Source organism: Chiloscyllium punctatum, chromosome 27, assembly GCF_047496795.1.
Source record: "Chiloscyllium punctatum isolate Juve2018m chromosome 27, sChiPun1.3, whole genome shotgun sequence".
NCBI lineage: Eukaryota > Metazoa > Chordata > Chondrichthyes > Orectolobiformes > Hemiscylliidae > Chiloscyllium > Chiloscyllium punctatum.
Genome location: NC_092765.1, coordinates 44,494,682 through 44,520,166, shown reverse-complemented (window position 1 = coordinate 44,520,166; position 25,485 = coordinate 44,494,682). Strand labels below are relative to the sequence as shown.

At 44.7% G+C, this 25,485-nt stretch overlaps 1 protein-coding gene across 5 annotated transcripts in view; it reads left to right on the top strand.

Annotated features, from left to right (window-relative positions):
* Positions 1-24,389, top strand: part of sh3d21 (SH3 domain containing 21) — a 122,956-nt gene extending 98,567 nt beyond the window's left edge. For 4 of the 5 annotated variants that reach the window (XM_072548578.1, XM_072548577.1, XM_072548576.1 and 1 more), the window contains 4 exons: positions 4,580-4,695; positions 12,165-12,412; positions 13,355-13,418; positions 21,160-24,389. In XM_072548578.1, the coding sequence (XP_072404679.1) occupies positions 4,580-4,695; positions 12,165-12,412; positions 13,355-13,418; positions 21,160-21,210 (479 nt within the window). In that variant the 3' untranslated portion in view covers positions 21,211-24,389. The remainder of the gene's footprint in view (positions 1-4,579; positions 4,696-12,164; positions 12,413-13,354; positions 13,419-21,159) is intronic. The other variant, XM_072548575.1, reaches the window with a different exon arrangement.
* Positions 24,390-25,485: the final 1,096 nt, after the last annotated feature.

The window sequence follows — 25,485 nt, the reverse complement described above, 5'->3', positions numbered from 1 at the left end:
AGAAGAGATGTGTCATGTAGTGTATTACTAAAAGTTAGTAGCAGCAAACAATGGCGCCTGAGGATCGGTGACTTTGTCATTGGTTGGGTCTGGTGCTGGCAGCGGTGAGGTGGGCCCGGCTGCAACTCTGATGTTGGTGGGTCTCGCACAGGCAGTGGCAGAGGATAATCGACCCAGCGGTGAAGGATAGCGTCTGAAGAGCAGTAACTTCAATGTTGGTGATGTCCAGTATAGATGACGGGCTAGGCTGTGGAGGAGGGAAGACTGTGCAGGAGTCACTGATAATGAGCTGGCTCAGGACTGATAGACTCTCCTTATGTTCCATTGTTTTTCTTATTCTTAAAACTATGCAAAATGGCTCCGGATCACAGCATCAGTGGAAAAGGCATCAGTGTCTTACTGTTTTTCTCACTGTAAAATGCACGTGACAATAAAATCATTAATTCATTAATAACATTAGGTGGATAACCCAGAGGCCTGGGTTAATTCTCAGGGGATCACTGGTTCATGTCCCTCTGGAATTGAAACTAATAAACAGTTCTGGAACTGAAGAGTTCATCTTGTGATGACTGTGAAACTATGTGGTTATCTTGTTCTTTAGGGAGGATGGGCTGCATCCTCACCTGGTCTGGACTGCAGGCCCACACCAATCTGGTTGGCACTTAACTGTCCACTGAGATCATAGAATCCCTACAGTGTGGAAACAGGCCCTTCAGCTCAACAAGTCCACACCAACTCTCTGAAGAATAACACACCGAGACCCATTCCCCCTACCCTAGATTTACCCCTGACCAATGCACGTAGCCTACACATCCTTGGACACTATGGGAAATTTAGCACGGCCAGTTCACCTAGCCTGCGCATCTTTGAATTGTAGGAGGAAACCAGAGCACCCATAAAAAACCCATGTAAACACGAAGCGAATGTACTAACTCCACACAGACGTAGAGTCATAGGGTCATAAGAGATGTACAACATAGAAACAGACCCTTCGGTCCAACCCGTCCATGCCGATCAGATATCCCAACCCAATCTAGCCCCACCTGCCAGCACCCAGCCCATATCCCACCAAACCCTTCCTATTCATATACCTATCCAAATGCCTTTTCAATGTTGTAATTATACCAGCCCTCACCACTTCCTCTGGCAGCACATTCCATACACATATAACCTTGTGTGTGAAACACTTGCCCCGTAGGTCTCTTTTATATCTTTCTCCTCTCACCATACACCTATGCCCTCTAGTTCTGGACTCCCTGACCCCAGGGAAAAGACCTTGCCTATTTACCCATGCACTTCATAATTTTGTAAACCTCTATAAGGTCACTCCTCAGCCTCCGACGCTCCAGGGAAAACAGCCCCAGCCTGTTCAGCCTCTCCCTATAGCTCAAATCCTCCAATCCTAGCAACATCCTTGTAAATCATTTCTGAACCGTTTCAAGTTTCACAACATCTTTCCAATAGGAAGGAGACCAAATTGCACGCAATATTCCAACAGTGGCCTAACCAATTTCTTGTGAAGCCGCAACATGACCTTCCAATTCCATTACTCAATACTCTGACCAAAAAAGGAAAGCATAGCAAACGCCGCCTTCACTATCCTATCTACCTGCGACTCTACTTTCATGGAGCTATGAACCTGCACTCCAAGGTCTTTGTTCAGCAACACTCCCTAGGACCCAACCATTAAGTGTATATGCCTTGCTAAGATTTGCTTTCCCAAAATACAGTACCTCGCATTTATCTGAATTAAACTCCCATCTGCCACTTCTCAGCCCATTGGCCCATCTGGTCAAGATCCTGTTGTAATCTGAGGCAACCCTCTTCGCTGTCCACTACACCTCCAATTTTGGTGTCATCTACAAACTTACTAACTGTACCTCTTATGCTCACATCCAAATCATTTATGTAAATGACAAAATGTAGAGGACCCAGCACTGATTCTTGTGGCACTCCACTGGTCACAGGCCTCCAGTCTGAAAAACAACCCTCCACCACCACCCTCTGTCTTCTACCTTTGAGCCATTTTTGTATCCAAATGGCTAGTTCTCCCTGTATTCCGTAAGATCTAACCTTGCTAATCAGTCTCCCATGGGAAACCTTGTCAAACGCCTTACTGAAGTCCATATAGATCACATGTACTGCTCTGCCCTCATCAATCCTCTTTTTACTTCTTCAAAAACGCTATCAAGTTTTTTGAGCCATGATTTCCCATGCACAAAGCCATGTTGACTATCCCTAATCAGTCCTTGCCTTTCCAAATACATGTACATCCTGTCCTTCAGGATTTCCTCCAACAAATTGCCCAGCACCGAGGTCAGGCTCACTGGTCTATAGTTCTCCAGCTTGTCTATACCACCCTTCTTAAACAGTGGCACCACATTGGCCAACTTCCATTCTTCCGGCACCTCACCTGTGACTATCGATGATACAAATATCTCAGCAAGAGGCCCAGCAATCACTTCTCTAGCTTCCCACAGAGTTCTAGGGTACACCTGATCAGGTCCTGGGGATTTATCTATCTTTATGCGTTTCAAGACATCCAGCACTTCCTCCTCTGTAATCTGGACATTTTTCAAGATGTCACCATCTAATTCCATGTCCTTTTCCACAGTAAATACTGATGCAAAATACCTATTTAGTATCTCCCCCATTTTCTGTGGCTCCACGTAAAGGCCGCCTTGCTGATCTTTGAGGGGCCCTGTTCTCTCCCTAGTTAACCTTTTGTCCTTAATATATTTGTAAAAACCCTTTGGATTCTCCTTAATTCTATTTGCCAAAGCTATCTCATGTCCCCGTTTTGCCCTCCTGATTTCCCTCTTAAGTATACTCCTACTTTCTTTATACTCTTCTAAGGATTCACTCGATCTATCCTGTCTATACCTGACATATGCTTCCTTCTTTTTCTTAACCAAACCCTCCATTTCTTTAGTCATCCAGCATTCCCTATACCTACCATCCTTTCCTTTCACCCTGACAGGAATGTACTTTCTCTGGATTCTTGTTATCTCATTTCTGAAGGCTTCCCATTTTCCAGCTGTCCCTTTACCTGCAAACATTTGCCCCCATTCAGCTTTCGAACGTTCTTGCCTAATATCATCAAACTTGGCCTTTCTCCAGTTTAGAACTTCAACTTTTAGATCTGGTCTATCCTTTTCCATCACTATTTTAAATCTAATAGAATTATGGTCGCTGGCCCCAAAGTGCTCCCCCACTGACACCTCAGTCACCTGCCCTGCCTTACTTCACATGAGTAGGTCAAGCTTTGCACCTTCTCTAGTATGTACATCCACATACTGAATCAGAAAATTGTCTTGTACGCACTTAACAAATTCCTCTCCATCTAAACCCTTAGTACTATGGCAGTCCCAGTCTATGTTTGGAAAGTTAAAATCCCCTGCCATAACCACCCTATTATTCTTACAGATAGCTGAGATCTCCTTGCAAATTTGTTTCACAGTGACCCAAGGCTGGAATTGAACCCAGGTCCCTGGTGGCATGAGGTAGCAGTGCTAACCACCGAGCCACTGTGCAAGTGACACAGCTGGGGATGGTTAACAAGTACCCTCATCCCACAAAACAGCAAAGAAATAAAAAATGGCAGCTCCTGACCAATATCCTTCCACAATCCAAACCAGGCTAATTAATCATTTATCTCATTAACTGTTTGTGGGACTTTGGTGTGACTACATTCCAACAGTGACTACATTCGCAAAGTACCTCACTATTTGTAAAGGCACTTTAAATATCCACACAGAGACATACACATACCATTGTCTATGGAAACTGACTGTAGACAATGGTCTCTTGGGTATGAGTGAATGACCTCTCTTTCCTCTGCTAGATACAGAAGTTCCCCTTCTCCATCAACTGAGAGCAGGGCTTGACCATAGAGTGGAGCTCCTGCATAACCAATGGAAGGATCTAATTTAAAGTTGTGCCTTTCAGGCCTAAGGTCCAGGCTCAGAAAGAGTTTGAAAACCATAGCCTTTGAGGACATTGCTGCTGCAGCCAGAATTATAATGGGGTCAGTGCATGGGAGATCCGTGGAGAATCATTCATAGTAACAAGCTTTTACATGGAATTTGACTGAACAACTGCACTTGTGAGTACCAGCTAGATGTGGTAATAAGGTGGTTATCACACAATGTTTTGTTTCATTGATATCAAAATACAAAGTAAGGACCTTAGAGACTAGTGACAGCCCATGTTTGAAAGTCTCTGTTGAACAGTGTATCTGAAGTGTAGCTTTTGTTTTAAAAATCAACCTGCCCACACATTCTATGGCACACTTCCAGAACAGTCATGATCTGAGTCGAGGACTTCGGGCCGAGAAGCAGGGACACTACCACTGCACCACAAGAACTGTTGGACATGATCTGGAGATATTTCCGAACCAACCTGTTCAGAAGTTTATCTGAAATATCGAGTTAAGCGGATGTAATCGATGCAAAGAGGGACTGTGCTCACTATTTCCACGTGATGATGGATAAAATTGAACTGGGGTTAATTAAAACCCATTTTCTGACCACAGAAGACTCTGAGTTAATGGTATTTTGTTACTGTTCCCTCCCCTCAGATTCGGTGACCTTTGACATCCTCGCTGCATCCACAGAGAAGCTGACCCACCCGACGACAGACAGGCCCAAAGCCAAGGGGCGCAGACCACCCTCTCAGTTTGTGACTTCACCTGTCGTGAGTCTTCCATTTACCTCTTGGACCTGAGCAGCTTCGGTCACTTGCATGAGGGAAAATCCCAAATCTCTAAGCAATTTTAAGAGGGACGGTGATAGAGACACACTGAAACCCAAAGGGCAAGGCAACTTAAAATAATAGGACCTTTTGAAGCTCCTTCTGTCTTCATCCAGTCTCTGGGTAGATCTCCTGTAGCATTGTTCTGTATGAAGAGTACACACTGTCACAAGATACAATAGAACTGTGGCCAGTGTTGTACACAGCCTCCATTTACATTGAGAATTTCCATTCTCACAGATTGCAAGGACACTGGCACAAAACAATACGGAAATCTTGCTGTAAGTGTACAGGACTTTGCTGCAATCGCACGTGCAGTACTAGGTGCGGTTTTGGTCTCAATATCTAAGGAATGATACCTTTGCCTTGGAGGCAATAGGGTAAGGGCACGCTCAGTTAGGAATGAGATGAGGAGAAATTTTTTCACTTAAAGAATTGTGAACCTTGGAACTCTCTAACATGGAAGGTGGCAGATGCTCCATTGTTCAATATATTTCAGACTGGGATGGACATTCTTGGAGAATTCAGGGACATGGGGAGCAGGTAGGAAGTGAAGAGGAAGATTATTCATGATATGATTGAAAAGACAGACACGTTCCTGAAATTGCCCATCTTGCAGTCATCAGGACAAATACCAATATTCAATTAAAATGATAGGAGATTGATTGGTAAATCAGCTCTGACTAAGATAGATCCTGCTATGAAGAAAGCATCAGGCAACCACAGTCTCCCCATGCTACTGGATATTTCAAATAAAAGGCACAAACAAAACCCATACTCCTTTTATTTGTGACAGTGGGTCATTGGGTATGAATGTGTGGCACCTCCAGCAAGTGTAACTGAGCCATGTTACATGCTGCATTGATTATTTGATTGAAGCTTACATTTTCACCAGGCTCTGGAGGGTCTAGAACCAGGTGATAGTCTTAGAATAATAGAGGCCATTTAGGATAGAGATGAGGAAGATTTATTCAGTCAGAGGGTGGTGAATCTTTGGATTTCTATGCTCCAGAAGGCTGTGGAGGCTTGGTCGTTGAGCATGGTCAAGACAGAAATTGGTAGTTCTCCAGATATTAAAGATATCAAGAGTTATGGCAGGTTCTGAGAGTTCAAGATGACACTGTCCTGACAAGAATATAAATAGCATGGGAGAATCCCAACAATGGACTTAAGAAGGCAAAGGGACTGCATGAGAAAGCATTGGTGGGTAGAATAAATGTGTTTTCCAAATATATATATAACAAGAGAATAACAAGGGAAAGTGTAGGTCCTGTTAAGAACCATCGAGCTAATCTGTGTGTGGACCAAGAAGATATGGACCAGTCCTCAATGGATAGTTGGTGTCACTCTTCATAACAGAAGAGAACAATGCAGGTTTAGACATCAGAGTGGATGACTGAAATATTACAATAAAGTAACACAGAGAGAAAGGAGGTACTAGCAAGTTTAGCATCTTAGAAAGTGAATATGTCTGCAGACCTGGATAAGATATATCGCAGGCTGTTGAGGGAGGCAAGACAAGAGATATCAAGGGCCCAAGCAGTAATTTTCAAATCTTCTCTGATTACTAGACAGTTGCCAGAAGGTTATTGTCCAATCATTTAAAAAAAAAGGGAGGGAAGGATAGATTAGGAAATTGCTGGCCAGCCAGGTTAACCTCAATGGCGAGAAGTCATTAGAAAGAATTCTGAGGGGCAAAATATTTATCTACACTTGGACAGAAGTCAGCATGGATTTGTTCAGAAAGGGTCTGGTTTGACAAATTTGATCACATTTTTGGAGGACGTAATCAGAGTGTTGACAAAACTCGTGCATTTGATGTGGTCTATATGGTCTTCTGTAAGGTTTTTGATAAGGTCTTTCATAGCAGCCTGGTGAAGGAAGTAATGGCCCATGGGATCCAAGAAAAGGCGGCTCAAAATTGGCTGAGAGACAGGAAGCAAAGGGTGATGGTAGAGGGATGCTTCTGTGATGGGAAATCTTTTCTACAGGGTTCAGGGCTGAGGACCTTGCTGTTTGTGGTGTCCATCAATAATTTAGACTAAAATGTAATGGGTTTGATCAGGAAGTTTGCAGATGATTTTAAAAATTGCTAGAGTGACAAATAGTGAGGAGGAGAGCTGTAAACAGACTGGTCAGCTGGTCAGAGCAGTAGCAAATGGAATTCAGTGACATCATGATTGATCTGATCATCCTCAATTTCACTTTCTTCCCTCATGACCCCCTTACTAATGACCCTTGGTCTATCTCAGTCTTGAATACCCGGAACGACCCAAAGAACTTAGAGGGCTACGAAGATAGGAATGGAGAATGGGATGAGCTGGGTTGCTCTTTTGGGGGCCGGTACAGACACGATGGGCCAAATGGCTTCCTTCTGTACTTTGACTTTTCTATGATTCCATAAGTATTGCACCTGGAGAGGATTAACATGGAGGAAATGATATCAGTCATAGAGATCTACGGCACAGCAAAAAGGCCCTTCGGCCCATCAAGTCTGCACCAGTCAAAACCAACCATCCATTCTAATCCCATTTTGGCCCACGGACTTGTTTCCATGGCATTAGAAGTGCACATCGAAACACTTCGTCATGTTATAAGGGTTTAACTGATGGGAATGCAAAAGTTTTTTTAATGGCATTAGGGCATCTCAAGAAAGTAAAAAGATTCTCTCACTGATGCACAATCTTTATCGACATAACATTCCTTCCAAAACTCAAGACAAATCAGGCACTTATTGTGTCTCTAATTTCACGGCACTTGCATACAATAACAACAAGAGTTTTGAGATCAGACTGGAGGGGATAATAAGTGTTGAAGGTGGATCAGTAGTCAATGAGCATGAGTCTGATGTATAAAAGCAAATTACTGCGGATGCTGGAATCTGAAACCAAAAGAGAAAATGCTGTAAAATCTCAGCAGGTCTGGCAGCATCTGTAAAGAGAGAAAAGAGCTGACGTTTCAAGTCTAACTGACTTGACAAAGCTTTGACAAAGAGTCAGTTAGCCTCGAAACGTCAGCTCTTTTCTCTCCTTACAGATGAGTCTGATGTAGGTGTCCTAGTTGTCCAGATGTTCCAGGGATGAGTGCAGGGCTAGGAATTTGGCATCCGATGTGGACCTGTTACATCGGTAGGCAAATTGTAGGGGATCAAGGCGGGCTGGGAGACTCGAGTTGATGTAAGCCATGACATTAAAGCACATTGCAGGTGCTTTTTTAGGCACATGGTCTTCTTAAAGCAGGTGGGGACTTTGGCTTGTAGGAGGGAGAGGTTGGAGATGCTGGTGAATGCCTCCCTCAGTTGGTCCGCACAGGATCTGAGTGCTCAGCCGGGGACACTGTCAGGGCCCGTTGCTTTCCTTGGGTTCCCTCCCTGAAAGACTGATCTGACATCTACGGCAGTGACCGAGGGAACAGGTGGGTCTGGGGCTGTCAGGGCTAATGTCACTGCGCCGCTGGCATTCTGCCAAACTGAGCCTAGAAAGCATTGAGTGTTTCAGGAGGGACGTGTCTCTGTTTGCTATCTTGCTCTTTTGTATCCAGTCATGTTGTTTAGGCCCGACCACAGATGGTGGGTTTGAGATCAAAGGAATCTCAATGTGCACTTCCGCAAGAAACTACAGAGAGTTGTGAACACAGCCCGGTCCATCACGCAAGCCAGCCTCCCATCCATTGACTCCATCTACACTTCCTGATACCTCGGGAAAATAACCAACATAATCAAAGACCCCTCCCAACCCGGATACACTCTCTTTCACCCTTGGGCAGAAGATATCAAAGGTTTGAATGTGCGGGTATGAACAGATTCAAAAACAGCTTCTTCCCCACAGTCATCAGACTTTTGAATGGGTCTCTAAAATGTGAATTCTGATCCCTCTGTCTGAACTTCCTCTGCAGCTGGAACATTGCATTCTGCACTCTGTTCTGCTATCCTGATGCACTTCGTTTGTTCCGATCTGCCTTTGTAGTACGCAAAACAACACCTTTCACTGTATCTCGGTAGACATGAATAACTTAATCAATTAATCAGGTCCCTGAAGGTAGTAGGTCAGGTAGATCAGATTGCTTGAGAAGGCATGTGGGCTACTTGCCTTTATTTGTGGGCGGCACGGTGGCACGGTGGTTAGCACTACTGCCTCACAGCGCCAGAGACCCGGGTTCATTTCCCGCCTCAGGCGACTGACTGTGTGGAGTCTGCATGTTCTCCCCGTGTCTGCGTGGGTTTCCTCCGGGTGCTCCGGTTTCCTCCCACATTCCAAAGATGTGCAGGTCAGGTGAATTGGCCAGACTAAATTGCCCGTAGTGTTAGGTAAGGGGTAGACGTAGATGTAGGGGTATAGGTGGGTTACGCTTCGGCGGGGCGGTGTGGACTTGTTGGGCCGAAGGGCCTGTTTCCACACTGTAAGAAATCTAATCTAATATACAATACAGAACAAGAAGTCGATGCTGGAACTGTGTGAAATATGGTTTTGCCACAACTGGAGAAGTGCATGCAGTTCTGGTTGCCACATTATAGGAAGGATGTAAATACACTGGATGTAGCGATTTACCAGGAAGTTGCCTGGATTGAAGGTCTGAGCTATGAGAAAAGATTGGATAGACTGTGATTGTTTTCCTTGGTAGAGTGAAGATTGAGAGAGGTCCTGATGGAGGTGTGTAGGATTATGAGCGAGATGGATCGGGGATAGGAAGGCACTTTTTCCATTAGTAACAGGGTCAAAAACCAACTTTAAGGTAAGAGGTAGACAGCTAACAGGAGAGTTGAGGAGTATTTTCTTCACAGAGAGTGGAGCGTGAATCTGGAACTCACGACCTGAAAGGATGATTGAGACAAGAGCTCTTGTAACACTGTAGCACTGACCAGATTGTCACTTGCACTGCCATAGCCTGCAGGGTATTGGCCAAAAGCTGGAAAATGGGGTTAGAATCAACAGATGTGGTCGCAATGGGTAGATGTGGGCATCTTCTGTGCTGTAAATGCCTATGAGTTGTTACAGGAATATTGTGGGGAAAATAGCATTAAGTTATAAGATCAGTTACAATCCAAAGATTTGCGGGTGAGGTGAATTAGCCATGCTAAATTGCCCATAGTGTTAGGCACATTAGTCAGAGGGAAATGGGTCTGGGTAGGTTACTGTTTGGAGGGTCAGTGTGGACTGGTTGGACCAAATGACTTGATTCCACACTGTAGGCAAGTTAATCTACTCTAATCTAGTTGAATGAGAGAGCTGTCAGCATTGCCCATTCTTGCTGCTAATCCCTTTTTTCCTATTGGATGCTAATGGAGCTATTGACAGACTCAGGATTGCTCAGCAAGTGTATCAAGTAGCATTTAACAATGTTTTGGGTTTTGCAAACTTCGACTATTATAGCTCTGAGACACATTTTGGCCAAACTGAATTGACTTGGCAATCAATCAGCACAGTTATATCCTTCAGTATTGCAATCATGTAAAATCTGGCATTCTTGCAGTTGTCTTGATAGGTGTAAGATGAGAAGTTTCCAGTCGACGTGTCTCCCATTTCATCAGTCCACGAACTTATTGAATCGTGGAGAAGACCTAATGACCCTTATGGTCTCCTCCTACTCTGTTCTTAAAGTGTTAAATAGCGATATTGAAGTCATGATGGTAAACGCTGACAACAGGAAGTAAGGTTTCTGAACAGAACCAGAGATATTTTAAAAATATAATGTCTGGAGTGAATTTTGTTGTGTTTTCCTCTCAAAATACCCCATCATTCCATGAGAAGTCTCTACGCAGGGTTATAATGACAGAAGGTACCCATATATTTCTCACCCTCACCCTGACTCCAGCAAAGTCTCAGTGCTAATGGGCTTCAGAGGACACCTACAGAGAGATTAGGACCTCCAAGGCCAAAGGCAATCTGGAGGAGAGGGCATGGCTCAGTAACAGTGACCTCATGTGAATAAGCACCTTTTTATTTAAAGTTTGGTTATTCATTCATTTTCTCGTTCCCCATTTCTTTTCCCTTTACATTTTCTACCCGGGTGTACAGGGGAAAATTTGTTGCTGTTCCAGATGAACCTTCCAGCTTGGGAGTCTGGCAAGTTGGCACTCAGGCCAATAGTCTCCCTGCGCAGGCAGAGGGAAGGGCACAGAGAATTTAACCTGGCAGGGTCCCTCACAGGATGGACAAGAACCCTGCCTCTGGTTACAGAGTTTCACTGGCACAGACATTGGCACAGGGCAGCCCCTCAAACTCATTACCACATGACCAGTGCACAAAGGGGCACTGACCACCATTAGTCTAAGGCAATCACACTATCCTGCTGAGCTCAGACAGGCCATTCGATCCATCAGGTCTGCGGCCATTCTGTGAAAGAGCAATTCTATTATTCCACTCTGCTTCTCCCATACCCCTGCAAATTCCCTTTCTAAATTCTTTATTAGATTCCCATTTAAAACAAAAACATTCAAGGCACATGGATGTCACTGCCTCGACCAACATTTATTGCTCATCTCTTATTGCTCAGAGGTCAATTAAGAGTCAACTATATTGCCATGGGTCTGAAGTCACATGTAGGCCAGACCAGGTAAGGATGGCAGTTTCCTTCCCTGACAGACGTTAGTGAACCAGATGGGCTTTTCCTGACAACAGATTTGTGATCATTAGACTCTTAATTCCAGACTTTATTTTTTATTAGATTTAAATTCCACTATCTGCAATGACAGGGTTCGAACCCAAGACCCCAGAACATAACATGGGTCTCTGGATTAACAGTTCAGCAATAATACCACTCAGCCCCCTGATAGTTTTTAAATTTGCTTCAGACAGAACTTTGCAGACTGTAACAACTCATGACCTTAGAAGAAAATCTTCCTAATTTCCTTCCTGGTTCTCAAACCAGTTATTTTTGAGCCCACATCCTCTTGTTACTGAGCCTCCAATCAACAGAAGCAGTTTCTTCCTCTCTGTTTTATCAAAACCTTTCACAGTATTGAAACCCCAAATAAATCTAACCCTAACGCTTCTTTGCTCTATAGGTGGACAATCCTACATTCTTGGCAGATCTTCAGGGTGGCTCAGTGGCTCAGTGGTTAGCACTGCGGCCTCACAGCACCAGGGACTTGGGTTCGATTCCAGCCTCGGGTGACTGTCTGTGTGGCGTTTGCACATTCTCCTGGTGTCTGTACGGGTTTCCTCCCACAATCCAAAGATGTGCAGGTCAGGTGGATTGCCCACAGTATTCAGGGATGTGTGGGTTAGGTGCATTAGTCAGGGGTAAATGTAAAGTCATGGGTTTGGGTGGGATATTCTTCAGAGGGTCGATGTGGACTCATTGGGCTGAAGGGCCTCACACTGTAGGGATTCTATGAATGTGTAAATAAGGTCCCTGTTCTAGGGAAGCTTTACCTTTGATTGATTTCTTTCTTTTCCTTCGACTGCTTGTAGCAGGATGTCAAAAGGTCAGTACAGCTCTCAGGAGCTAAGGTCACTGCTCTGATCAGCCAGCAGTCAGAACTGCCCCCACTGAAAACGCACAGGGGGACAGCTGGCAAGCCACCAACTGGTTTGACCAATTCAACAAGCAAACCGCTGAGAGAGGCCGAGAGCGACGACAAGGCGATTGCACTACCAGCTTTGAGAGCAGAGGTCCGAAGTCTCCAGCTGAGCTTCGATCTACTGAAGAACCAACATTTGTAAGTAATGTCCCATTCAGAACTGTTCTCAGATTTTATTATATCTGACAGGGGGCAGCTCAGTACCATCAAGCTGCAGACAGCAGAGAGAGAGAGCACTATCAAACTGGGGTCAGGAGAGAGAGAGAGAGAGAGAGAGAGAGAGAGAGAACATGAGCACATTCAAACAGAACAGGGGGGAGAGAGAGAGAGAGAGATAAAACATGAGCACCATCAAACAGAACAGGGGGGAGAGAGAAAAAGAGCATGAATACCTTTTAACAGGGACAGGAAGGAATATCATTAAGTCGGAGTGGAGAGGATAAGAAATGGAGACAGGGAGCTGATGGAAATGGAAATGGGGGAGTTTTTGACAGAGTGGAGAACAGAGTGTGACACATATAAAACTGATCAATATGATACTACGCAGTGTGGTACTGACCAGTGAGGTGTGGTATTGCTCAGTGTGGTACTGACCAGTGAGGTGTGGTATTGCTCAGTGTGGTACTGACCAGTGTGGTACTGTCTGAGTTGCACTGACCAGTATGATAATGCCCAGTTTGGTACTGCCCAGTCTGGTACCCCTTGGTGATCTGCTGACTGGTGTGGTAGTAAATCTGTGCCCTGTGCTGAGTGATCTCATTTCACCAAAGTGGCTGTAGTTTCTCAGAGAGCTGACGTTTGCTTGCTGTGCAATGATTCCGGATGGGTTAGTTTGGACATTGAGCTGGTGAGGGTGGTCTCAGCTGAGATATCACCCATAATCAGCGAGTCACTGTTTGTGAGGATAGTCCATTGTGGCCAGAACCATCCACAGCGAGAGCAAATGGACAGAGAGATTTAAGGAAGGATTTGTGTTTTGTGATTTGCACATCTACTTCTGTCTGTTTTTATCTGTGAGAGTTGGAACCTGCTTAATGCAGGTTGCGGGTAATGAAGTGTTTTCTTTTTTTACGATCACAGGAGCGATATAACTGCTTTAAAAGAAGAGATAGCAGAGGAGCGGAGCAAACGAAATGCGCTGCAGGTAAACATCCTGCTCGGAAGCCATGTCTCTGAATTATTATAAGATATGCGTGATTGATAGAGAGAAACAATTCTAATGGGAGGGGACAGGGGAGCACAGAATTCAGTCTTTGAGCCAGGCCATTCAGGGGGTCAGTGACAAACCAGACTTCCTGACACCAAAGGCAGTGAAAATCTGGAACTCACTGCCAAACAGCTGATGAAGCTGGGGATCGATCCAAAGCTATAGACAATAGATAATAGGTGCAGGAATAGGCCATTTGGCCCTTCAAACCAGCACCACCATTCATTGTGATCATGGCTGATCATCCACAATCAGTATCCTGTTCCTGCCTTATCCCTAATACCCTTGATTCCACTATCTCTAAGAGCTCTATCCATCTCTTTCTTGAAAATATCCAGAGACTTGGCCTCCACTGCCCTCTGGGGCAGAGCATTCCATACACCCACCACTCTCTGGGTGAAGAAGTTTCTCCTCAACTCTGTTCTAAGTGGCCTACCCCTTATTTTTAAACTGTGTCCTCTGGTTCTGGACTCACCCATCAGCGGAAACATGCTTCCTGCCTCCAGAGTGTCCAATCCTTTAACAATCTTATATGTCTCAATCAGATTCTCTCTCATCCTTCTAAACTCAAGGGTATACAAGCCCAGTTGCTTCACTCTTTCAACCTACGATAGTCCCGTCATTCCGGGAATTGACCTCATGAACCTACACTGCACTCGCTCAATAGTCAGAATGTCCTTCCTCAAATTTGGAGACCATAACTGCACACAATATTCCAGGTACAGCCTCACCAGGGCCCTGTACAGCTGCAGAATGATGTCTTTGCTCCTATGCTCAATTCTTCTTGATATGAAGGGAATTGAATTGTGGAACAAGTAGTGGTAGCAAGGAGGAGGCCATTCAGCCCCTCAAACCTGCACCACTAGCCAAGAAGATCCTGGCTGATCCAATTGTGGCCTTAACCCCACTTCCTTCCCTAGCCCTGACATCACACGACTCATGTGGAGTTCATTTGAGTCATAGATAGACTCACAGGGAGGTACAGCATGGAAACAGACCCTTCATCCAACCTGTCCATGCCGACCAGATATCCTAACCTAATCTAGTCCCATTTGCCAGCACACTTGAATAAAACTGTTCCTAGCCTCACTCATATTTCCCCAAAATGATGTTCCTGAATTCATATCCATCTTAAAATCACTGCACTCTGCTTAGAGTCAGAGATGTACAGCACAGAAACCTTTGGTCTAACTTATCTGTGCTGACCAGATGCCCTAGCCTAATTTAGTCCCATTTTCCATTTGGCCCATATCCCTCTATAACCTTCCTATTCAGAGACCCATCCAGACATCTTTAAATGTTGAAATTGTACTAGCCTCCACCACCTCCTCTGGCAGCTCATTCCATATACGCATCACCCTCCATATGAAAACGTTGCCCCTTAAGTCCCTTTCATATCTTTCCCCTCTCACCCTAAACCTATTGCCTCTAGCTCTGAACTCCCTCACCCCCAGGGAAAAGACCTTGTCTATTTACCCTCTCCATGCCCCTTATGATTTTGTAAACCTCTATAAGGTCACCCCTCAGCCTCCGCGCTCCAGGGAAAACAGCCCCAGTCTATTCAACCTCTCCCTATAGCTCAAATCCTCCAACCCTGGCAACATCCTTCCAATCGGAAGGAGACCAGAAAAGACAGACTGTTTCTGCGGCCAGCAGTGAAAAATCAGAATGGTATGTTGCCTCCCTGGTGCCAGGATCAAGGATGTCTCAGAGATTGTGCAGAATGTTCTCATGGGGGAGAGGTACACATTGTACACATTGGAACCAACGACATAGGAAGGGAAAAGGATGAGATTCTAAAGAGAGAATATAGAAAGTTAGGCAGGAATTTAAAAAGGTGGTCTTCAAGGGTAATAATATCTGGATTACTCATGGTGCTATGAGCTAGTGAGGGTAGGAATAGGAGGATAGAGCAGATGACTATGTGGCTGAGGAGCTGGTATAGGGGAGAAGGATTCATATTTTTGGATCATTGGAATCTCTTCTGGGGTAGATGTGACCTGTACAAGAAGGACCGATTGCACCTGAATTGGAAGGGGACTAATATACCTCTGGGGAGTAAGAGCTGGTCAGGAGGATTTAAACTAGTAAGGGTAGGTGGGGGAGAGGGGGTGTGGGGAGGGGAGGTTGGACCCAGGGAGATAGTGAGGAAAGAGATCAATCTGAGACTGGGAAAGTTGAAAAAGACGCGAGTACAACAGTCAGGGCAGGCAGGGACAAAGCAGAGAACAGGGTAGGATTGACAAATTAAACTGCGTTTATTTCAATGCAAGAGGCCTAACAGGGAAGGCAGATGAACTCAGGGCATGGTTAGGAACATGGGACTGGGATATCATAGCAATTACAGAAACATGGCTCAACGATGGGCAGGACCGGCAGCTTAATGTTCCAGGATACAAATGCTACAGGAAGGACAGAAAGGGAGGCAAGAGAGGAGGGAGAGTGGTGTTTTTGATAAAGGATAGCATTAAAGCTGTGCTGAGGGAGGATGTTCCCAGAAATACATCCAGCCAAGTTATTTTGTGGAACTGAGAAATAAGAAAGGGATAATCACCTTATTGGGATTGTATTATAGACTCCCTAATAGTCAGAGGGAAATTGAGAAACAAATTTATAAGGAGATCGCAGCTATCTGTAAGAATAATAGGGTGGTTATGGTGGGGTTTTTTAACTTTCCAAACATAGACTGGGACTGCCATAGTGTTAAGGGCTTAGATGAATTTGTTAAGTGTGTACAAGACAATTTTCTGTTTCAGTATGTGGATGTACCTACTAGAGAAGGTGCAAAACTTGAACTACTCTTGGGAAATAAGGCAGGGCAGGTAACTGTGGTGTCAGTGGGGGAGCTGTTTGGGACCAGTGACCATAATTCTATTAGATTTAAAATGGTGATGGAAAAGGATAGTACCAGATCGAAAAGTTGATGTTATACATTGGAGGATGATTAATTTTGACAGCATTAGGCAAGAATTTTCGTAAGCTGATTGGGGGCAGATGTTCGCAGGTAAAGGGACGGCTGGAAAATGGGAAGTGTTCAGAACTTAGATAACCAGAGTCCAGAGAAAGTATACTCCTGTTTGGGTGAAAGGCAAGGCTGGTAGATTTAGGGAAAGCTGGATGACTAGAGAAATTGAGGTTTTGTTTAAGAAAAAGAAGGAAGCATATGTCAGGTATAGACAGGCGAGATCGAATGAATCCTTAGAAGAGTATATAGGCAGTAGGAGTATATTTAAGAGGGAAATCAGGAGGGCAAAAAGGGGTCATGAGATAGTTTTGGCAAATAGAGTTAAGGAGAATCCAAAGGGTTTTTATAAATACATTAAGGACACAAGGGTAACTAGGGCCCCTCAAAGATCAGCAAGGCGGCCTATGTATGGAACTGCAGGAGATGGGGAAGATAATAAATGACTATTTTGCATCAGTGTTTACTGTGGAAAAGGACATGGAAGGTATAGAATGCGGGGAAATAGATGGTGACATCTTGAAAAATGGCTATATTACAGAGGAGGAAGTGATTACATACAGTGTGGAAACAGGCCTTTTGGCCCAACAAGTCCACACCAACCCACATACCACCCAGACCCATACATTTACCCCTTCACCCAACACTACAATTTAGCATGGCCAATTCACCTGACCTGCACATTTTTGGATTGTGGGAGGAAAGCAGAGCACCCGGAGGAAACCCACACAGACATGGGGAGAATGTGCAAACACCACACAGAGAGTCGCCTGAGGAGGGAATTGAACCTGGGTCTCTGGTGCTGTGAGGCAGCAGTGTTAACCACTGTGCCACCATGCCGCCCACAAGTGCTGGATGTCTTGAAACATATAAAGATAGATAAATCCCCAGGATCTGATCAGATGTACCATAGAACTCTGTGGGAAGCTAGAGAAGTGATTGCTGGGCCTCTTGCTGAGATATTTGTATCATCGATAGTCACAGGTGAGGGCCAAAAGTGACCTAACCAATGTCCTGTACAACCACAATATGACCACCCGACTCCGATACTCAATGCTCTGACCAGTAAAGGAAAGCATACCAAACGCCTTCTTCATTATTGTATCTACTTGCGACTCTACTTTCAAGGAGCTATGAACCTGCATTCCAAGGTCTCTTTGTTCAGCACCATTCCTCAGGACCTTACCATTAAGTGTATAAGGAGAAAGTGAGGACTGCAGATGCTGGAGATCAGAACTGAAAATGTGTTGCTGGAAAAGCGCAGCAGGTCAGGCAGCATCCAAGGAGCAGGAGAATCGACGTTTCGGGCATAAGGATTCCTGAAGAAGGGCTCATGCCCGAAATGTCGATTCTCCTGCTCCTTGGATGCTACCTAACCTGCTCTGCTTTTCCAGCAACACATTTTCAGCATTAAGTGTATAAATCTTGCTCTGATTTGTTTTTCCAAAATGCAGCACCTCGCATTTATCTAAATTAAACTCCATCTGCCACTCCTCAACCCATTGGCCCATCTGATTATGATCCCCTTGTACTCTGAGGTAACCTTCTTCGCTCTCCAATTTTGGTGTCATCTGCAACCTTACTAACTGTTCACATCCAAATCATTTATATAAATGACAAAAAGAGTGAACCCAGCACTGATCCTTGTGACACTCCACTGGTCACAGGCCTCCAATCTGAAAAGCAACCCTCCACCACCACCCTCTGTCTTCTACCTTTGAGCCAGTTCTGTATCCAAATGGCTACTTCTCCCTGTATTCTGTGAGATATAACCTTGCTAATGAGTCTTCCTTGAGGAAACTTGTCAAACAACTTACTGAAGTCCATATATGTCACATCTATGACTCTACCCTCATCAATACTCTTTGTTACTTCTTCAAAAACTCAAACAAGTTCATTAGACATGATTACCCACGCACAAAGCCATGCTGACTATCCCTAATCAGTCCTTGCCTCTCCAATTACATGTAAATCCTGCCCCTCAGCATTCCCTTCAACAACTTGCCTACCACCAATGTCAGGTTCACCTGTCTATAGTTCCCTGGCTTCTCCTTACCACCCTTCTTAAACAGCGGCACCACATTAGCCGGCAAAGACACTTCCTGCAGACATAATCATCATTAATATGGAAACTCTCCCTAAACTCCCACATCCGAACAGGAAGAGCATATCACTCTATAAAAAGGCCATCTTTACTCCTTCATAATCTACAGACCCAGAAAATAGCACCATCTTATTGCTCTAAAAACAGTGCTCCAGGTTAACTTAGTACTTATGGTTTATATTTTTAAAATTTAATCAAGAGACAGATCTCAATAAAACATACAGAGCCCACTCTACTCACTGCTAGAGACTTAGAGCAAGGTTACACGTAAAAACATGAATCTTTTTGATAAACCAGCCTTCATTGCTTTCTGGGCTAGAGATTTCCAAAGATTAGAGACCATCTGAAAGAAGAAATTGCTCCTCACATCCAGCTAAAATGAGACAGCTTTTATTTTGAAAATGTGCTATCTTGAATTCTCGATGGCAGGAAAGATCCTCTTCCCTATACGCACGCTGTTGAGCCTCCTCAGGGTCTTTTTATGTTTCAATAAGGTCTCCTCTCATTCTTCAAAACTCCAGTGAGTATCAGCACAAACTGCTCAAACCTTTCCTTCATCAGGCCACACCTTCATCACAGGAATTGGCCAAGTGAACTTGCTCTAAAATGCTTCCAGTGCAAACATACCCCTCTTTGTGGTATCAGGCCAGAACTATATACAGTACTCCAACTGTGGTCTCACCAACATAAAGATAGAGCTAGTCCTTTGTACTCCATCCCCTTCGCAATAAAGGCTCCCATCCATTTGCCTTCCTAATTTCTTGCTGTGTCTGCAAACTAACTTGTTGTGATCCATGTACACTCCCTCTGTACCACATTCTGCAGTCCCTCTCCATTTAAATAATAATCTGCTGAAAGGTCTCCCTGTTCCTTTTTCCAGAATTTATTATGTTGTGGACTGAAAGTGACTCCTTTCTTTGGAGTTCTGCCTTCAAAAGTTGCTCCTGTTTGATACGGTACGCCTTTACCCACCCTATCCTGACTGTCCACTCTCCCACGAATGCTCCAAGCTCCAGGACAGACTTGGTGGCATTGCTTGACTGTGCTGCCACCCATTGGTGAGCTTGAGCAGTACAGAGTTGTTCAGCTGACCTGAGTAGAATTCCTCGGGAAATCCGCTGTCTGTGGTGCAGCTTGCAAACAGAGTCTGAAAGGTGACCCAAGGACTATCTCTGCTCCTGGCAGCTCACTGCAGAAACATTGAGAGTTAGAAGCTACAAGAAAATATACAGTTCAAAACAATCAGAAACCATCTACCACTGGAGTTTCATTAGCAAATATAAAAGATCAGTTCCGGTGCTTTATCCTGGTACTAGTCATTTCCAACTGTTCCTGGTTTTCCCTGCATAGCTGTATGAGCCACAGTTTCACCTGAACATAGACAACTCTCTGTTCAACATTCCCACAACTCCAGTATAGTATCAGCAAACACTCCCTCAGCAAGTGTTAAACTCAGGAGAAAATGAGGACTGCAGATGCTGGAGATCAGAGTCAAAAAGTGTAGGGCTGGAAAAGCACAGATCAGTCAGGCAGCCGCCAAGGAGCAGGAGAGTCGACATCTCGAGCATGAGCTCTTTATCAGCAACGTCCTGATGAAGCTTGAAACCTTGACTCTCCTGCTCCTCAGATGCTGCCTGACTGGATGTGCTTTTCCAGCGCCACAAGTGTTAAATTCAAACAACTCAACTGGACAGTACAGCAATGCAGTAGTTATGTTTGTAGATTAGTAATCCATCTAGAGTGAGTTCAAATCTCATGCTAACTTGACAATGTGAATTAAAAAGATATTTGGCAAAATAGCATGCTGGGGTTAGTAGAACGACCATGCCGGGTTATTCATTACTATCCTGAAGGAAAGTGTTGTCCTTCTTTTGGTCTGACCAACATGTGACTTTAGTCCAACATCAGTATTGTTACTTCTTGTTGTGTCCCTGTCTATCTGTTGTAGCAAACTGGGCCACTGGTGACAGACAATAACTGCCATCAATGCCCACAACTGGTATTGGACTGAGGTGGACAAGGTCAGAAGTCAGATGGAACCAGCTTTAGTCCAACAGGTTTATTTGAAATCACAAGCTTTTGGAGCTCTGCCCCTTCATTAACTGCCGAAGGGACAACGCTCCAAAAGCTTGTGATTTCAAATAAACCTGTTGGACAATAACCCGGTGCTGTCAGACTTCTGACCACGTCCTGAAAGTATCTCATTTACTTCTGACCTGCTACTATCGGCTGAGACAAATCTGAATATTTCAAGTGTTGAGGTGTGATCTTTTGATGGGATTGTGAACAGACTGAAAACTTGATGAATGCTCTGTCGGGTTCTGGTTGTACTTGAAGTGCCATTGTAGACCCTGCAGGTGGCGGTGCTGAGCAGTGCTTGCTGCAGACTGGACTGAGTCACCAGCAATATCTGTCTCTGCCTCTGGGGGCGCCAGCGAGACAACTGTCAAAGGGGGACATTTATTATCACTAACAGGGAGAAGGGGTGGTGGAGAAGAACTATAGCCTGTGTCTACTCTGTGAGTAATAGAATACCGAGGATTCCGACAAAAGTAAATGAAAAGTATATTTTGATCTAATTTGATCATTTAAAACACTTTGTTTTGTTTCAGGCGGAGATTGAAAAACTGAGAAAATTCACAACAACTCTACAAAAGCACTGATTTCAAACCCTGATTCCTGGCTCCAGCCTGTGACCCACCCTCTGTGAAGATAAAATTCAAGTGGACAATGCCCTAGAGTTTGACAAATCTGAAGCCTATTCAGGCAACAAGAAGTTTGCTCCGTGTGTGTGTGTGTCGTACCTGGTGGTGATGGAGGTCTGTGAATTCCCAGTGCATTCCCAGTGTCAAGACAGAGCCAGACAGGAAAGCCACCAGCTTGGAAACAAAACGCACTTGAATAGGCTTCTATTTGTTTGGCACTATGCATGACCTCAAGACATTCTCAAATACTTTCCAATTTATGACTGAGGTGTGATGATGTAAATCCAAGGGGGTAATGGGGTGAAAGTCTTGCACAGGTATCCTGCACCCTCTGTATTGTTAGAGTGGCAGATTCCACTTCTCAACCAAACAAATGCATGCAGGTCAATTCTCTTTCTAGCACTCAACAATCTTCAAACTCCAGTCAGATGTTCAGATTGACCCAGTGTTTGGCACTGTGTGAGTTTACACCTGGGCATCACAGACTGGTGCCAGAACATGGCATCTACAGATGGTCAAACCTGGAATAAACCAGGAGGTTTTAAAAAATGAATGAGGATTTAGGCTAGGCCAGTACTCATTGCTCAGAGGGCATTTAAGTGTCAACCATATTGCTGTGAGTCTAGAGTCACATGTAGGCCAGACTGTGTAAAGAAGGCAGTTTCCCTCCCTAAAGGACGTTAGTGAACCAGATGGGTTTTTCTGCCAATTGACAATGGATTCATGGTTATTGTTAGACTCTTAATTCCAGATTTTTATTGAATTCACATTCCACCATGATGGAATTCGATTCCTGATCCCCGGAGCATTATCTGGGCCACTGGATTATCAGTCCAGTGATCATACCACTAGGCCATCGGCTCTCCTAAAGTTAATGTCTGCCCAAGCTTCCTGACTGTCAGCTCCTATCACATTGGTTGAGATATGATATGAAGTAAATTCATTTTACCTCCTGAGCAAGGTCATTTTAAAGAGCGTGCTGTCCTGTGTCAAGTTTCTCATGGCCACTGACAATATGGGGTCTTTTAAATGTTCAACAATTTTAGTCTGTTCTGTCACCAAAATATTTGTAATTCAAACGGAAGAGCTACTTTGTATGAACTGCTAATTTTTCTTGTGAGTGCGGTGCCAGTGTCAAATAATGCCCTTTAGAAACTCCATTGCATTAAACAAAATGTGAGAGGCAGAGCAAGGCCAGGATCGGAGGCACACAGATACAGTGAGATACAGGGAAACAGTGAGAGATACACAGTCTCAGAAACACAGTGAAAGAATGAGAGCTACAGGAACACAATGGGTAGGTTTCACTGATAGGAGAGAGATGACATGTTCAGCACCAGGAATGTCCCACTCAATCCGAGCCCAGTTGTTGGAGTTGACCCTACTCTCAGCAGCCATCTGGCTACTGCAATTGGTTTAACAAGCAACAGCACCAGAGACTCCTGCTTCTACTTCTGGCAACAGTTGCTGAGTGATGCATGCCACAGTCAAACAGTCTCTTTTGAGAGCTCGCTGAAGGCATCCAGTTGAAACCACTGGGCTCTTTCTTAGACATGCAAAATGTGATCCAATTATATTAAGTTGAAGAGTGGCTTGGGTGAACGAGAGCAGGATTACCTCCCAGGGAGGGAAACACGAGAAAGGACCAGAAATGGTGGACCAGATCTATTAATTTACCGGCCGTGCAGAATCAAAAGTCTAAAAGGTATGTTTAGATAGGCTGGCACTGTGGCTCAGTGGTTAGCACTGCTGCCTCACAGCAACAGGGACCTGGGTTCAATTCCAGCCTCAGGTGACTGTCTGTGTGGAGTTTGCACATTCTCCCTGTGTCTGAGTGGCTTTCCTCTGGGAGCTCTGGTTCCCTCCCACAGTCCAAGGATGTGCAGGTTAGGTGAACTGACCATAGGAAATGTAAAGTTACTGGGATAAGTTGTGGGTGTAGGTCCAGGTGAGAGTCAGTTCAGACCTGATGGGCTAAATGGCCTCTTTCCACACTGCAGGGATTCTGTGTGAAAGATCTGGCCTTCCCCATCCCCAGTCTCCCAAGGGAACCTGCTGAAACCCCCTCTCAAGGAATATACCTTCTTGTTGATCTCTCTGAACAACCAAAATTAAAGCCTCATTTGCCAGTCGCCTTTCTGATAACCAGATCACCCGTCTTAGGTAGGGTGAGGGACAAATCCCAGCCAGCATATGGGGCAACAAACTCCAGTGTTCTTTTTCAAATTCTGTCCAGGGGTCTTTAACATTCTCCTGGATAGACAGGGTTCCTATCTCATGCTGCATCAGGAACATTAGCCTAGAGTGAGCACTCAAATCCCTGGAGTGGAACGTGACACTAAAATCAACGATCTGGCCATTATTGCTTCGCTTGCCAGTGGGATCTTGCTCTGCACAAATTGGCTGCTGCAACCAGCCTACTTTCCGAAGCTTTACAGACCTGGGTTAATGAATCACATCTGAGGAGTTTGCCCACGTCAAAATTCATCTCTTTATCAGAGATCCAAGCTGCGAAGATGGTTTCTGGGATCTATGAGGGGTTCCAGGTAGTTGTTGGCTGTGAGGCTTAAGAGAGAGCCTGAGGCTGTGGTAGGTGCTAAACAAATGCAAGTCTTTCTGGCCCAGATTATTTCAATCCTCTGTCCTGATTATCTATCAGCTATTTCATTGCATTGCCATCTTGTCTTGACATGGAATCTGTTGAGCCTGCAGTCAGGTGTTAGAAAGGAACCCACGCCATACTGTTTTGTGTTCATCCTGTACTCCATCCAACAAGCACCTTTTCACTGAGAAATGGTGCAAGGTGCTCTCTAAAGGAACTTAGTGGAGGTTATGGGAGGGACAAACCTCCCCTACACACCGTGTCTAGAAAAAAAAATTTCAATTTTCTAACACACAAGAGGTGATTGCATGGACCCAGCAGAGGTCTGAGCTGACAAGCAGAGAGAACATTGAACCAAAGAGCACACTGACTATCTTGGGAGCTGGAGGAATATTTGACAAAGTGCCATCTCAAAAGTGTGCAGGATATTCGCCTGAATGTTAGATCACTTTTAAGGTGCTGAAAATTATTTGAATGATGTCTCGGTCTAAACACATGCAAAAACACTGGAAGTTATATAAAAGTAAGTGCTTGACCTCTGTGTTTCAAACATTGTCATTTTAGGTGAGAACTGTCAAATAGTGCATCATACAAGATACAGTATTTATAAGGTTGTGAAATGTATTTTTTATAACTTTTTTTAGGTTATAATTTTTAGATTACATTACAGTGTGGAAACAGGCCGTTCGGCCCAACAAGTCCACACCGACCCGCTGAAGCGCAACCCACCCATACCCCTACATTTACCCCTTACCCAACACTATGGGCAATTTAGCATGGCCAATTCACCTGACCTGCACATCTTTGGACTGTGGGAGGAAACCGGAGCACCCGGAGGAAACCCACGCAGACACAGGGAGAATGTGCAAACTCCACACAGTCGCCAAGGCGGGAATTGAACCCAGGTCTTTGGCGCTGTGAGGCAGCAGTGCTAACCACTGTGCCACTGTGCCATTGTGCCACCCACATATAGAATCAGAAATGAAGTTTTATGTCACGGAAGGAGGCCATTTGGCCCACAATGCCTATGACAGCTCTAGGTAGACTGTCTTTGTTAATTCTGTTCTGGGGTGTGTGAGTGTCACTGGGCAGTCATGTATTACTATTGGGCAAAAGTGAGGACTGCAGATGCTGGAGAATAGAGTTGAGAGTCTGGTGCTGGAAAAGCACAGCAGGTCAGGCCGCATCCGAGGAGCAGGAGAGTTGACATTTTGGGCAAAAGCCCTTTAGCAGGTGATTGGCACTGAGTACGATGGCCATTTGAAGACTGGGCGCAGGCATGATGGACCAAATGGCCGCCTCCTGCACCATAATACATCTGTGATTCTGTGGTGGGATTCAAACCCATGACTCCAGATCATTAAACTGGGCCTCTGGGTTACTAATCCAGTCATATTACCACCGTGTCACCATCTTCCCAAACTATTACTATTGACCTGGGAGGGCTTATGCCCGAAACGTCGATTCTCCTGCTCCTTTGATGCTGCCTGACCTGCTGCGCTTTTCCAGCAACACATTTTTAAGCTCTGATCTCCAGCATCACTCTCTCCTGGAGTCACATATAGACCTGTAAGGATGGCAGCTTTCCTTACACAGAAAACCTGAGTGAACCAAATGGGGTTTTACAACAA